The sequence below is a fragment of the Dermacentor albipictus genome, chromosome 7, assembly GCF_038994185.2.
Source record: "Dermacentor albipictus isolate Rhodes 1998 colony chromosome 7, USDA_Dalb.pri_finalv2, whole genome shotgun sequence".
In the NCBI taxonomy this organism is placed as follows: domain Eukaryota; kingdom Metazoa; phylum Arthropoda; class Arachnida; order Ixodida; family Ixodidae; genus Dermacentor; species Dermacentor albipictus.
The window spans coordinates 137,394,056-137,408,908 of record NC_091827.1 but is presented as its reverse complement, the minus strand read 5'-3'; the positions used below and the strand labels follow the sequence as shown (position 1 = coordinate 137,408,908).

Below are 14,853 nucleotides of genomic sequence, written 5' to 3'. Positions count from 1 at the left end.
GTTTTCTTACTGCTCGCTTCTTCGTCATTGTAAACACTGTTCCGTAGCACTACCCCCGGCGGCAAAAGCACCGTCCCGGAGCGACTAAAAGCCGGACTCGGAAGCAGTGTAGTAGGCCTTGAGCCTACTGACGTGCACTACATCACTAGATGCCAGAGTATATGACGAGGTTGAGCTCACAGGAGCGATTTCGTACGTCACAGGCGTCATCTGGCGCAGAACGCGGTAGGGCCCTGTGTATCGCGAAAGGAGCTTTTCTGAGAGTCCGACGTGATGAGAGGGCGACCTCAGGAGCACGAGTGCACCAGGCGAAAACTGTACGTCACGGCGGCGGGCGTTGTACTGACGCTGCTGAGGGGTTTGCGATTCCGTCAGTCGAGCACGGGCAAGCTGGCGTGCATGGTCGGCGAGGGCGATGGCGTCGCGCGCATACTCGCTTGTTGCGATCCCAGGAGGAGGGCCGTGTCTTGGGGCAAGGTCGGTTCGAGACCGTAGAGTAGATAAAATGGAGAAAATTTGGTGGTGTCGTGCCGGGAAGAATTATAAGCAAATGTGACGTAAGGAAGGGCAATGTCCCAGTCGTGGTGGTCCTTGAAAACGTACTTGGCCAGCATATCGGTAAAAGTATGGTTTAACCGTTCCGTCAGGCCATTGGTTTGAGGATGGTATGAGGTAGTCAGCTTGTGTTGAGCGGAGCAGGAACGCACAATGTCGGCGATAATTTTCGGGAGGAAGTTACGACCACGGTCAGTAAGCAGCTGTCGCGGGGCGCCATGAAGTAAGATAATGTCACGCAAGAGAAAGTCCGCGACGTCAGTGGCGCAACTGGTAGGGAGAGCCCGCGTGATAGCGTATCGGGTGGCGTAATCAGTTGCGACGGCTACCCATTTGTTCCCAGAGCATGACAAGGGAAAGGGACCGAGGAGGTCTAATCCAACACGAAAGAACGGTTTCACAGGGACGGTGATCGGCTGGAGATGACCGGCAGGTAGCACCTGAGGTGTTTTCCGATGCTGGCAGGAATCACAGGCAGCAACATAGCGTCGGATGGAGCGAGCGAGACCAGGCCAATAGAAGCGGCGGCGGGGCAGTCGTACGTGCGGGTTACCCCAAGATGTCCTGCAGTGGGTGCGTCATGAATCTCAAAGAGCACAGTTTGTCGTAGATGTTTTGGCACAACAAGAAGAAGATCAGATCCGTCAGGGAGGAAGTTCCTTCGGTACAGAATGCCGCCCTGGAGGACATATCGGCGAACGGACGCGTCGGTAGGTGTAGAGCGCAGACGCTTGATGAGTACTCGCAGCGATAGGTCTCGGTAATGCTGATTGGCGTGGTTCGCGAAGGCAGACACAGAGAAAATGCCGTTGCCGGTACTACTGTCGGCGGCGTCAGGCTCGTCTACCGGGTAACGAGACAGAGAGTCAGCGTCTTTGTGTAGTCGGCCAGATTTGTAGGTGACAGTATACGAATATTCTTGGAGGCGCAAGGCCCAGTGACCAAGTCTTCCTGTAGGATCTTTCAGGGAGCATGACCAGCAAAGCGCGTGATGGTCTGTGACAACGGAAAAGGGTCGGCCATATAAGTATGGGCGGAACTTCGCAACCACCCAAACTAGGGCCAGACACTCACGCTCAGTGATGGAATAGTTGCGCTCGGACGGTGACAGAAGCCTGCTGGCGTAAGCGATAACACGGTCGTTGCCGCGCTGGCGTTGTGCCAGGACTGCGCCAATTCCGTGACCGCTGGCGCCAATACGGACATCGGTAGGCGCAGAAGGATCGAAATGGGCCAGAACAGGAGGCGTTGTGAGAAAGTCGATTAGATGCGAGAATGCAGAGGCCTCGTTATCGCCTGTTACGTTTCGCCTACGACGCGCGGTAAAGCCGGCGCGGATGCAACGTACGCCGGGGCTTCGTTAAAAGCGGCGGACATTTTGGCCCGTTCGGAGCGGCCGCAACGCATCCCCGCCGAGCGCGTCCCGGCATGTTCAGTGCCACGTGTCTTTGTGTGTGCGTGTGTGTGTGCGTGCCCACGCTTGTCAAAGCGCGGCAGCCGGGGAGAGGAGCTCCCCAAGTGTGAAGCGAGGAGGTCTGACCGGCGCCGGCCCGGCTGATGCGTCACTACACTCGTCTCTACATGTCTCAGTCCGTCCGTGCCTCGCTGTCACGTGACGTAGTCCCGTGACCTTCCCTCTTGCTCTCAACTCCGAGAGTATAAGAGCAGCTGCTCCCGGACGCCGAGAGGGAGGCTCCGATTTCTTCTGTTGAGTAACGTGCTCTCCCGTCTCTCTACTTCGGTCGACCTGACCGCCCACTCTTTGCGATGCTAGAATAAACAAGTTGTTCTGTTAGCAGTCGACTCATGCTTTGCTGGGACCTTCGGATGCTTCCAGTGTGCCCCAGGCCGCCAGGCCAACGCTACCCTTGGGGCTTGCGACCCATTTGCAACAACTGGCGCCAACGGTCCGGTTGCAACAACGGGTGTCAGCACTGAGGTTCCAACAGCTGGTTGTCAGCGGTGAGATCGCGACAATGGAGGCCAGCAGCGAAGATATGTGGTTGACTGTATGCTGAGCAGCACAATGACCATCCGGGAGCAGTGTAACGAGCCCTGTGTGATGACTGGTTGCCTGCAGCGGAACGACTGCGCTGAATTCTTGGCTGCGAGGTTTGGTGAGTGCGGGACTTTCTTCTTCTGAGTTTTGCCAGGCTTTTGTTAGTGTCAGAAACAGAGCTGGTAATTGTGGTTGTCGTTGCTGCCGGGTTAGTTTGCGGCAAGACAATAGTAGGCAGTAGAGAAAGCAGCATTCAGAGCAGCCATGGATTTGAAGTCGTTGCGCAAACCGAAATTGTTGGAGCTTGCAAGAGAGTTGGGTCTGGATGTCTCAGACAAACTCAGAAAACCAGAACTGCTGAGGGCTATTCTTGAGTTAGAAGCTGAGGATGACGAGCTGTCGGAATGCCTTGAGACCATTGAGGAGAGGGCTAAAAGACAGGAGCGCGAACTAAAAGAACAAAAAGAGAACGAAAAAGAAGAGCGCGACCGTCAACACGCTTTGGAAATGAAGCGTCTCGAGGTGGAGATGGAACGCGCTCGTAATGGAAGTCAGGCACACGGTGCAGGAGAACGAGTATCGTTCAAAATGACTGACCTGATGCGGCCGTTTAAGCTTGGAGAGGACATTGGTTTGTTCCTGGTTAACTTTGAGCGAACGTGCGAGAATCAGGGGTTCTCTCGGGAAACGTGGCCACAGCGCTTGCTCACTTTGTTACCCGGCGAGGCGGCCGACGTAGTCGCTCGCTTGGAGAGAGCGGAGGCAGAGGATTTCGACAAAGTGAAATCGAGTCTGCTAAAAAAGTACAGGCTGTCAGCGGAGGCGTTCCGTCGGAAGTTTCGGGAAAATGAAAAAGGTAAAAGTGAGTCATATACAGAGTTTGCCTACAGGCTAATGTCAAACATGCAGGAGTGGCTCAAAGAAGAGAAAGCGTTTGGTGACCACGAGAAAGTTCTGCAGTGTTTCGGGCTAGAACAGTTTTATAGTCGGTTACCTGAGAACGTGCGCTACTGGGTCTTGGACAGGCCAGACGTTAGTACGGTGGCTAGAGCCGCTGAGCTAGCCGAAGAGTTTGTGACGCGTCGGGCTCGCGGAGCTAAGGACGGTCAAAAGAGTGAATTTTGCTCCAAGTTTGAGAGGCCGAAGTTCACGCCCATGAGATCAAAGGGGGACACACGTAGTGCGGATGCGAGTGAAAGCAGTCCGACCGAACGTAAGGAGACGGCGGCAGCCGAAGCCGAACGCAGAAAGCGGTTCGAGACGAGGCAAGCGCGCGTGTGTTATACGTGCCAGAAGCCGGGTCACTTTTCGGCGCAGTGTCCGGAAACAAAAGCAAAAGTAGTGTTTTTGTCATTATGCAGCACTGACGAGAACATGAAGCTTCTCGAGCCTTACATGCGAGACCTCCTCGTGAACGGGAAGGAGTGCCGAGTGCTTCGCGATTCCGCAGCTACGATGGATGTAGTTCACCCCTCTTACGTAGAACCCGATATGTTCACGGGCGAGTGCGCATGGATCAAGCAAGCCGTGGAAGCTCATAGCGTGTGTCTGCCCGTAGCAAAAGTGCTCATTGAAGGTCCTTTCGGAGCACTTGAGACGGAGGCGGCAGTGTCATCTATGCTGCCCCCCCCAGTACCCGTACCTATTTTCGAACAGGTCCGATCACCTCCTGCGCGAGAAGGGGCTTTTGTTTGGTGAGGCTAGCGTTCAGGCCTTAACCAGATCGAAGGTTCGGGAGCTCGCTGCAAAGGCGGTAGTTGCGGGGCCGACGTTATCGAACGATGAGAAAGGGTCAGAGGCGCAGCAAGCTGATATTCAGAGCACGCCCGAACTGAATAAAATTGAGCCTGTAGCGATAAAGGCACCAGATACTGGAGAGAAATTCCCGATGCGGGAAAGTTAGAAGAGCTATCTACAGATTTGCTCATCGCGCCTACGTCAGACGGACTTAATAGGTTGCTAAAAGTCAGCCGGTCGGCTTTGATAGCCGAGCAAAAGAAGGATGGCAGCCTAGGAAACATACGCTGCATTGTCAAGGAAGGTATCGCCAAAAAAAATGCTCGCTTTGTGGAAAGAGGTGGGGTCCTGTACCGGAAGTATATAGACCGCAGGGGAGTGGAGTTCGATCAGCTGATCGTGCCTCAGTGCTATCGTCAGGATCTGTTGCGCTTGTCGCATGGGGGTTCGTGGTCCGGACACCTAGGAGTTAAGAAAACTAAGGACCGTCTCTTGCAAGAGTACTATTGGCCAGGGTGTTTTCGGGACGCAGACCACTTTGTGAAGACATGCGACACCTGTCAGCGGGTGGGCAAACCAGGGGACAAATCGAGGGCGCCGTTGAAGTTGGTACCTATCATTACGGAGCCTTTTTGGACGGCTCGTTATTGATACAGTGGGACCTCTGCCGGTAACAGCCACGGGGTACAGACACATTTTGACTGTGATCTGCCCAGCGACAAAGTTCCCTGAAGCAGTGCCGCTTAAAGAACTCAGCTCAGTTGAGATAGTCAATGCACTACTGTCCATATTTGCGCGAGTTGGTTTTCCTGCGGAAATCCAATCAGATCAGGGCACAGTGTTTACTAGCGCTTTGACGACAGCCTTTCTCGAAGGGTGCGTGGTAAAGCTGCTACACAGCTCAGTGCACCACCCCCGGTCGAATTCCGTTGAGAAGCTCCACTCCGTCATGAAGCGCGTGTTGAGAGCATTGTGGTTTGAACAACAAACTGACTGGGAGCTGTTTCTGCCTGGGGTGATGTTTGCATTGAGGAGCGCGCCGCATGCGGCTACGGGGTTTTCGCCAGCTGAGGTAGTGTACGGTCGCTCGCTGCGATCTCCGCTTCGCATGCTTCGAAACGGATCACTGCCCTCTCCAATGGCTGCAGACTATCTCTATCACAAATGGCCGCCTCCTGCACTGGAGCCTCGCTTTGCAACAACATTCCTTTGAGGTGCGTTACAAAAAGGGGAGTCTCAACGGTAACGCCGATGGCTTAAGTCGAAGCCCCTAACGTGGGAATCAGCCTCAAAATTGTTTGTTATTGATGTTTTTCTTCCTGAGGCAGGATTTTTAACATATTGCTTTTGTGTAGTGTTTCAAAGTGATGATGTGCTTTCTAGTGCAATTTTCCAATTTGTGGACGCGTTCTGAGTGCTGCTAGACTACTGTAAGGAACTAGGCAGTAGTATAAAAGGGGAAAGAGCCTGGCATGACTTAGTGAGGGTTGTGCCGTGCTTGCTGACTGAGCGGCTGAGTTTCGGCGTAGTTCTAACGCTTGCTGGGAACGAGAGAAAAATGAGAACACTTCCGAAGTCACTTTGCAGTGTCCTGTGTGAACCTGAACGTGAGAACGAGCCCTTCTCGGTGCGCTGCGCTCAAGAAACGCCGAGGGACGACCGACTTCGGTTATGAGCATCATCGAGCGACATCCCTCCGGACAGCGGATGCAGTCCCCTGACCATCGGGATCTCCCTCCCCCGGCGGGGCGGTCTGTTACGTTTCGCCTACGACGCGCGGTAAAGCCGGCGCGGATGCAACGTATGCCGGGGCTTCGTTAAAAGCGGCGGACATTTTGGCCCGTTCGGAGCGGCCGCAACGCATCCCCGCCGAGCGCGTCCCGGCATGTTCAGTGCCACGTGTCTTTGTGTGTGCGTGTGTGTGTGTGTGCCCACGCTTGTCAAAGCGCGGCAGCCGGGGAGAGGAGCTCCCCAAGTGTGAAGCGAGGAGGTCTGACCGGCGCCGGCCCGGCTGATGCGTCACTACACTCGTCTCTACATGTCTCAGTCCGTCCGTGCCTCGCTGTCACGTGACGTAGTCCCGTGACCTTCCCTCTTGCTCTCAACTCCGAGAGTATAAGAGCAGCTGCTCCCGGACGCCGAGAGGGAGGCTCCGATTTCTTCTGTTGAGTAACGTGCTCTCCCGTCTCTCTACTTCGGTCGACCTGACCGCCCGCTCTTTGCGATGCTAGAATAAACAAGTTGTTCTGTTAGCAGTCGACTCATGCTTTGCTGGGACCTTCGGATGCTTGCAGTGTGTCCCAGGCCGCCAGGCCAACGCTACCCTTGGGGCTTGCGACCCATTTGCAACAACGGGCGCCAACGGTCCGGTTGCAACAACGGGTGTCAGCACTGAGGTTCCAACACGCCCCACTGGAAAGGTGCGTCTTTTTTCAAAAGCTCGGTTAGTGGTCGTGCTATGGCGGCGAAATTTTTCACGAAACGGCGGAAGTAGGAACAAAGGCCGATGAAGCTGCGCACATCCTTGACACACTTCGGAACAGGGAAGTGCGTAACAGCACGGATCTTGCTAGGGTCCAGTTGCACTCCTTTCGCGTCAACGAGATGCCCAAGGACGGTAATCTGGCGACGGCCGAATTGGCACTTCGATGCGTTAAGTTGCAGACCGGCTCGGCGAAAAACGTCCAGGACTGCTGAGAGGCGCTCGAGGTGCGTAGCGAACGTTGGAAAGAATACTATAACGTCGCCCAAGTAGCACAGGCACGTGGACCATTTGAAACCGTGAAGAAGGGAGTCCATCATGCGTTCAAAAGTGGCAGGAGCGTTACATAGACCGAACGGCATCACTTTGAATTGATAAAGACCGTCGGGTGTTACAAAAGCAGTCTTCTCGCGGTCGAGATCGTCCACGGCAATCTGCCAGTAGCTGGAGCGAAAGTCAATAGATGAGGAGTAGCGAGCACCGTGGAGGCAGTCAAGGGCGTCATCAATCCGAGGTAGGGGATACACGTCCTTCTTGGTAACCCTTTTAAGGTGCCAATAATCCACGCAAAAGCGCCATGAGCCATCCTTCTTTTTTACCAGTACAACAGGTGACGCTCATGCACTACATGACGGTTCTATGATGTTCTTCGCAAGCATTTTACGAACTTCTGCGTGAATAACTTGACCCTCAGCCGGTGACACTCGATAGGGGCGGCGATGAATAGGAGGGGCATCGCCGGTATTAATGCGATGTTTAACAGCTGTAGTTTGGGCCAAAGGACGATCGTTAAAGTAAAAAATATCGTGGTAGGAAAACAGAACGCGGTAGAGCTCACGTGCGTGCTCGGACGGCATGTCGTGCGCAATAATTTCCCTAAGTCGGCGATGGTACAAGTTGCCGACTCCGATGGTAGAGGAGAATCGGCTGAATTATCTTCTACTACAATAGATGCTATTGAGTGATCGTCGAAAGAGCAAAGCTGGGCCAAAGACATCCCGCGTGGCAGCACTTGTGTCATCAAGCCAAAATTGACCACTGGCAGGTTCACGCAATTCGCCATAATAGATAAAACGGTATGAGGTACTGTGATCCCGTGGGTAAGTAGGACATTTTGCAGAGGAGCCGCGATGTAGTGACCGTCGGGCACTGGTGGGGATGACACTAAGTCGACGTAAGTCAGTGCCGAAGGTGGCAAGCGAACGAAGTCGACGGACCTGAGGCGACTTGGGTGTTGTTCAGCGGGATCCAGAACAGGCAAGTCAAGGCGGAGAGTACTGGCGGAACAGTCGATGAGAGCAGAATGTGCGGAGAGGAAGTCTAAGCCGAGGATGTTGTCGTGGGGACAGTGGGCGATGACTGTTAATAGCACGATTGTGGAGCGATCGGCGAAGGAGACATGGGCGGCACACATACCAATTACGAGGGCTGTTCCGCCATCGGCGACAAAGACAACAGGCGTCGTGGCAGGAGTGATTATTTTCTTCAGGCGGTTACGAAGGTCAGCGCTCATTATGGACAAATGCGCCCCAGTGTCTATAAGAGCAGATACAGAAACACCGTCGACTTGCACGTCAAGAAGGTTCAGATGAGTAGGCAACGTCAGTGGAGGATTTGGCGACGTAGGGAGCAATGCAGCATCACCTCGAGGCGCTGCATCATCTAGTTTTCCGGCTGGGAGCGGCGTCCGAAGGGAGTCGGCGAAAAGGAGCGACGGGGCTGGGGAGAGCAAGATTGTCGTCGTTGGAGCGAAGATGAACGAGAATATGGGTGGTTCGGCGCAGGAGGATCAGTGGCGGCATTATCGGAGCGTGCGGCATAGGGACGAGAAGGGCCACCTGAGGGACGAGAGTAGGCAGTATAAGCATACCGGGTCGGGGAAATCCAGCGACTGCGACAGTGCCGAGAAATGTGCCCGATTCGACGGCAGTGAAAACAAATGGGCTTGTCGTCAGCAGTGCGCCATTCAGTTGGGTTGCGGAAACGTGGTGGGTAAAAAAATGTGGGACGGGGCGGAATCGAAGAAGCCGGGTGGGTATCAGGGCGATGGGCCGAACAGATGGTGTGAATACCCATGTTTTCGAACTCCTGGCGGACAACTGCCTGGATCAGGGAAACCGTGACTGCAGGTGCTTGGGTGGGGCTGGAGTCGAAGGCAGCTGCATAGGCGGCCTCAGTCTCACGTCGGACGATCCTGGTAATATCGCCAGTGTTGTTGGGACGAAGAGCGTCGGCACAGGAAGATGTCGCTGGGGTGTTGGGCAAACGGGAAAACTGCTGGTCGATACGTCGGCTTTTACCGAGTTCCAGGCGGCGGCACCCTTTTATACCTGCATCCAGCGTCGCGACGTTGTTAAATACGAGCAAGTTGAAGGCGTCATCGGCAATGCCTTTGAGGATGTGGGATACCTTGTCTGACTCAATCATGTGTGCGTCAACTTTGCGGCACAGAGCCAAGACATCCTGAATGTACGTGACATAGGGCTCTGTTGACGTCTGCACACGACCGGAAAGCGCCTTCTGCGCGGCAAGTTGGTGACCGTAGGGGTTGCCAAACAAGTCTCGGCGCTTTTACTTGAGTGTGTCCTAACTGGTGAGCTCATCTTCATGCATCCGAAACCAAACTCGAGGTGTGCCACCGAGGTAAAACACTACGTTGGCGAGCATGATAGTAGGATCCCACCGGTTATTGCGGCTGACGTGCTCGTATAGGCTGATCCAGTCCTCGACGTCTTCCCCATCTTTTCCCGAGAATACGCCAGGATCACGAGGAGCAGGGAGAGTGATGAAGGTCTTCGAAGTGGCAGCAGGTGTCGGAGGCGGCTGAGTCGCGTTGTCATCGCCGGGAGCCATGAAGGAAGGCTCGACGTACCATCCGCTGCGAAGCTCCGTTACGAGGTACAGGGAACGTCCACCTCCACCAGATATGTTACGTAAGAAGACGCAGATGAAAAGCTATATACAACTATATTTACAACGTAATACGCCGCACTTCACCAAGAGGCAACAACAGCCCGCGCTAGCTTCCAATTGTCGTCGTCGTCTTCTTACTGCTCGCTTCTTCGTCATTGGAAATACTATTCCGTAGCAATGTGGTGTCTTTACTTTTGTAAAGGCATTTGATAACCTGCTGATAAGCCACCACTGTTTCTCACTTCTTCACTACATTTCTTACTCGCGCCTTTTTCTTCTACACTGCAAAGTGCAGCTAAAGCTAAGAGTTGCATTGCACAGCAGAAGAAAGCACCGCCATTCTCAGCCCCTAATCCCCCTCCCCATGGAGCTGGCTGAATGGAAGTTTTCGTGTGCACAATCCGTGAGCCCTCCACCATTGTCGGAACACAAGATTGTTTGAAATACCTAAACCAGGGTTTGTACAAAGTCTCGAAGAGAAAAATTAAAGGATATTCAAGGACTTTCCACGCCCTGTGAAAGATTTCTAAAAGGTGCAAGGTCCTATGCAAGAACTGGAGGTAAGATCAGCATGCTGATCTTCTCCTAAAGTTAAAGTGTCTACTGCTTGAATAAAAGGCTTGAAGTTCAGTGCTTGTGCTCAGCAGTATCTGTGCCTCTCCATATGCCCCTTTTTGTACTGATGACAAGTTTCATGGTTCAGACTAAACCATTATCAAGCTTTAACTATCTTCGAAGTAACAAGCATAAGGCTGACATTTCTCGAGGCCTAACTGTGTCTCTTTGGAGGCAACATTGTGTACAGTGAAACTTCGTTACTACGAATGCCACATTAACAACCTTTTCAGAAATCCCTTGCTGACTTCTTATACTTTCAATGTAAAACCATTTTAGTACTATGAACTTTAGAATACCGAACATTTCAGTATAACGATTGTTATTCAGTTGCCCTGTGATGTTAAGCTGTTTCTACTGATGGAGTGGGTCTTTTTCATTCTATTCTGCAAAGCCAACATTTTTGCGCTGTCCATGAAAATTTCAATGGCTTTGGACCTGTTGCGTTTCAAAATTGTACTCGTTTAAACACTGACAGCATTACGGCATGTTTATGATTTTACCTTTGCTCTACAGCAGTCACTTGTAATCACAGCCCCCTCCTTCAAAAGGAGGGGATTTGTATTGAATCAATGTATTGCTCCTGTTTGATCTGTTATTATTTTGTGACAAACATATTTGCACATGTCTTGACACAGCATGCGCACCTAAAATGTTACATATATTCATATATGGAGATGATTACCTAGTTAACCTAAAGCATGTGCGGCCTGAGAATTTTGAAGAGCTTGTGAACGAAGTATTTGGTGCTTTTGAATCTTGTGGCAAAAGATTCAAATTCACGTCTGAGTTCCCTGAAGAGCGGTGCCTTCAATTTAAATCAATATCATGACGTTCAGGTGCGCTATTCATACCATCCACGGTCCAAAAGCCAGTCATTAGCTACAGTTTAGCCCATTCCAAAATTTTGAAAAGCGCTATTGCGAAATAGTGCACGCACACAAATCTCAAAATGTTTTGTGATAAGGTTGCATGCAGCCTTCAGCTCCAAGTGCTACGCCTGCACAATGCTGGCTTTCCTGCAAAACTGTGGGCTTCTATAACAGGACGCCTGATTCAAGAAGTGAAATGAGAGAGCCAGACATCCCACAATCAGCCTGAAACCGAAGAGGCATGGCCTGTTGTGCCATACATCCATGACCTGACACAACGCCTCAAGAAATTGGCTGGGAAATGCGCCGTCCTCGTCATTTTTTGGCACCTGGTGAGCTTTTACGTATGTGCAATGTCGTGAATAGTGCTGCCAAGGCAGACAGCACATCAAAGGACACTAGATGATTCGAGAAGTACAGACTGGGTGTGGTGTACAGGATGCCATTTTCCCGTGGAAAATGTTATGCGAGCTAGACCAGCCGATGCGTCAATAAAAGTTTGAGAGAGCACCGCACTGCCGTTAAGTCGCTGGCAGGGGGTGAACATTTGGCAGATCACTGCAAGCGATGCTTCTACAAGCCTGACTTTCAGGGCACCCGTTTCATGCGCAGCTTTGCAAAGCAAGCTAGAAAAATATTTGAAGCCGCGCATTAACAATGAAGCTGATCAATGAGTCCTTGCATGACAAGAAAAAAAGCATATCTCAAGCAGCAGTGGAATTCTCTTGAGTGAAAACTGCACCTTCTAAATCTTTTTGTAGGTTTCTGCGCAATGTGTGCGCCTGCGCAATATGTGCGGGGAGAATGCTGACGTCAGAATTCTCCCCGCTCAGCACTCCGACCGAAAAGCGACACCTGTGTCGTTTTTGCTAGCCGTCAACGGCACCAGGATTCCAGTTTTCTCGTCACGCTCCGTCATGCTAAACCTTGGCCTTCGACGAGCGTTCCGCTGGATTTTCCGGGTTGCAGACGTCCGTCATGCAGTCATTGGAGCAGACCTCTCGCATGACTAGGGACTCCTTGTGGACATCCAACGACGCCGCCTCATCGACTCCGTGACCCAGCTATCCGTTCCCGGCGTCCCATCATCAGGCACATCGTCCATAGCGCCTATTTCTGCCATGTTGGACGAACCTTTCGACGCGCTCCTACGCGAGTTTCCCACTTTGACGCGCCTGCCGGATTGGACGCAACTGGTGCAACATGACGTGTGCCATCACATCGTCACCTTCGGCCTACCGGTCTATTTCTGACCCCAGCGTTTGTCCCCGGAGAAACTCAAGATCGCTCGCGCAGAGTTCGAACACATGCTGCAACTTGGCATCATCCGCGCTTCCTCCAGTAACTGGGCATCACCACTTCACCTGGTGCCTAAGAAGACGGGCGACTGGCGCCCATCCGGCGATTACCGGGCACTAAACAACACCAGTTCCTGATTGCCACCCTCTACCGAACATTCAGGACTTCACGGCAGCGTTGCACGGTGCGACGATCTTTTCCAAGATCGATCTCGTTCGCACCTACCATCAACTACCGGTCGCTGAAGAAGACATTCCCAAGACCGCCATCACCACACCCTTCGGTCTTTTCGAATTTCTCCGCATGTCTTTCGGTTTACGGAACGCGGGCCAATCCTTTCAGCGTTTCATCGATTCCGTCACCCGAGGTTTGCCTTTCGTTTTTGCATACATTGAAGACCTTCTCGTCGCAAGGTCTTCGGCAGAAGAACATCTTCACCACTTGCGGTTGTTGTTTTCATGCCTTGCCAGTAAATGAATTGTCATCAACGCCGCCAAGAGTGAATTCGGTCAACCTGAACTCGAGTTCCTCGGTCATATCGTCGACGCTAACGGCATTCGACCTCTGCCGTCCAAGATTCGCGTCATCGAAAACCTTCCCCGACCGACCACACTCACCAAGCTTCGCCAATTTCTCGGACTTGTCAATTTCTACCGCCGATTCGTTCCCGAGTGCGCACGACTTACGGCTCCGTCAGACGCTCTCCTGGTAAACAAGCGCAAACAACTGCTTCACTGGACTGAAGAGGCCACCGACACTTTTACAAGAGTCAAGTCTGCCCTCGCCGACGCCACGCTGCTTAGACACCCGAAGCCAGACGCAACCACTGCCATCATGACCGACGCTTCAAACACCGCCGTTGGTGCCGTTCTGCAACAATTCATCGACAAAGCGTGGCATCCACTCGCTTTTTTCTCCAAGAAACTGAAGCCTGCGCAGTCCCGCTACAGCGTCTTCGGCCGTGAATTACTCGCTGTTTACCTGGCTATCAAGCATTTTCGCCATTTCCTCGAAGGCCGTGCATTCACTGTCTTGACTGACCACAAGCCCCTTGTACACGCAACGAATCGCTCGGCGTTCTGTTACTCGCCCCGCGAGATTCGACACCTTTCCTACATCTCCGAGTTTACAACAACGTTCCCCCACATGAAGGGCACCGACAACGTTCCAGCCGAATTTCTGAGTCGTGTCAATGTCATTTCCACGTTGACATCGGAACCTTTCATCATCGAGGCCGACTTACTCACCAGTCAGCAGCGTGACGACACTGAACTTCGTACACTCCGGAATTCGTCAACGTCCCTGAAATTGTAAGACGTCGTTGTGACCGAAGATGGTACGTCCGTCGTCTGCGACGCTTCTAACGACACGCCTAGACCATACATTCCGGCATCCCTTCGCAGACGTCTATTCGAAACCGTGCACAACCTGTCGCACCCTGGCATACGCGCGACACAGAAGCTTCCTTCCAGTCGTTTCGTTTGGCCTCGGCTAAACGCGCAAGTTCGCGATTGGGTTCGCTGTTGTGTGTCGTGTCAACGTTCGAAGATCCAGCGTCACCCCATTCCGCCTGCTAAGTCCTTTCTTAAACCGGATGCTCGTTTTGACACCGTACACCTGTACATCGTCGGCCCTCTCCCGCCTTCGAAAGGTTACTGCTACATACTGACATGCGTCGACCGTTATACACGGTGGCCAGAAGCTACACCTATATCTGACATCTCAGCGCTCACAGTCGCAGCAGCTTTCATGTCTACGTGGATCGCAAGGTTCGGCTGCCCATCCACAATCATCACAGATCGCGGTCGACAGTTTGACTCGGCACTCTTCAACGAGCTACTCAAACTACTCGGAACGACACGTTTTCGCACAATCGCTTACCAACCGCAGTACAATGGACTAGTTTAACGTTTTCACCGGCATCTCAAGGCCTCCCTTATGGCACATGAATCGCCGGAGAAGTGGGTCCTGCATTTGCCCCTCGTCTTACTTGGCATCAGAGCCCCACTCAAGAGCGACCTAGGTTGCTCCTGTGCTGAGCTAGTTTACGGCACTCACCTACGCCTTCCGTGCGATTTCTTTGTCGCCACCCCGAAAACGCCTATGCCACCACCTGCCGACTACGTTGCCGAACTGCAAGCTTTCTTCAGCCAGATACGCCCCGTGCCTACACGTTCACAAGAAGCAAGGTCCCCTACGTTTCTCCCGCACTCACCTCTGCTACCCACGTTTTCGTGCGTAGCTGTGCCGTGCGGAAGCCTTTGCAACCACACTACTCCGGGCCATATTGTGTTCTAGAGCGTCGTCCGACGACGTTTCTTGTAAATGTCAATGGCCGATCAGACAAGATTGCCCTGGAACGTCTCAAACCCGCCTACATC

The 14,853-nt window shown here is 52.8% G+C and overlaps 1 protein-coding gene across 4 annotated transcripts in view; it reads left to right on the top strand.

Annotated features, from left to right (window-relative positions):
- The window catches only part of LOC135897809 (sarcospan-like), a 297,173-nt gene that overhangs the window by 227,951 nt on the left and 54,369 nt on the right, over nt 1–14,853 (top strand). For 3 of the 4 annotated variants that reach the window (XM_065426511.2, XM_065426515.1, XM_065426516.2), the window contains exon 4: nt 6,586–6,711. The exons of the other annotated variant lie outside the window; for it this stretch is intronic. In XM_065426511.2, coding sequence (XP_065282583.1) covers nt 6,586–6,711 — 126 coding nt within the window. The remainder of the gene's footprint in view (nt 1–6,585; nt 6,712–14,853) is intronic. 4 annotated transcript variants of the gene reach the window in all.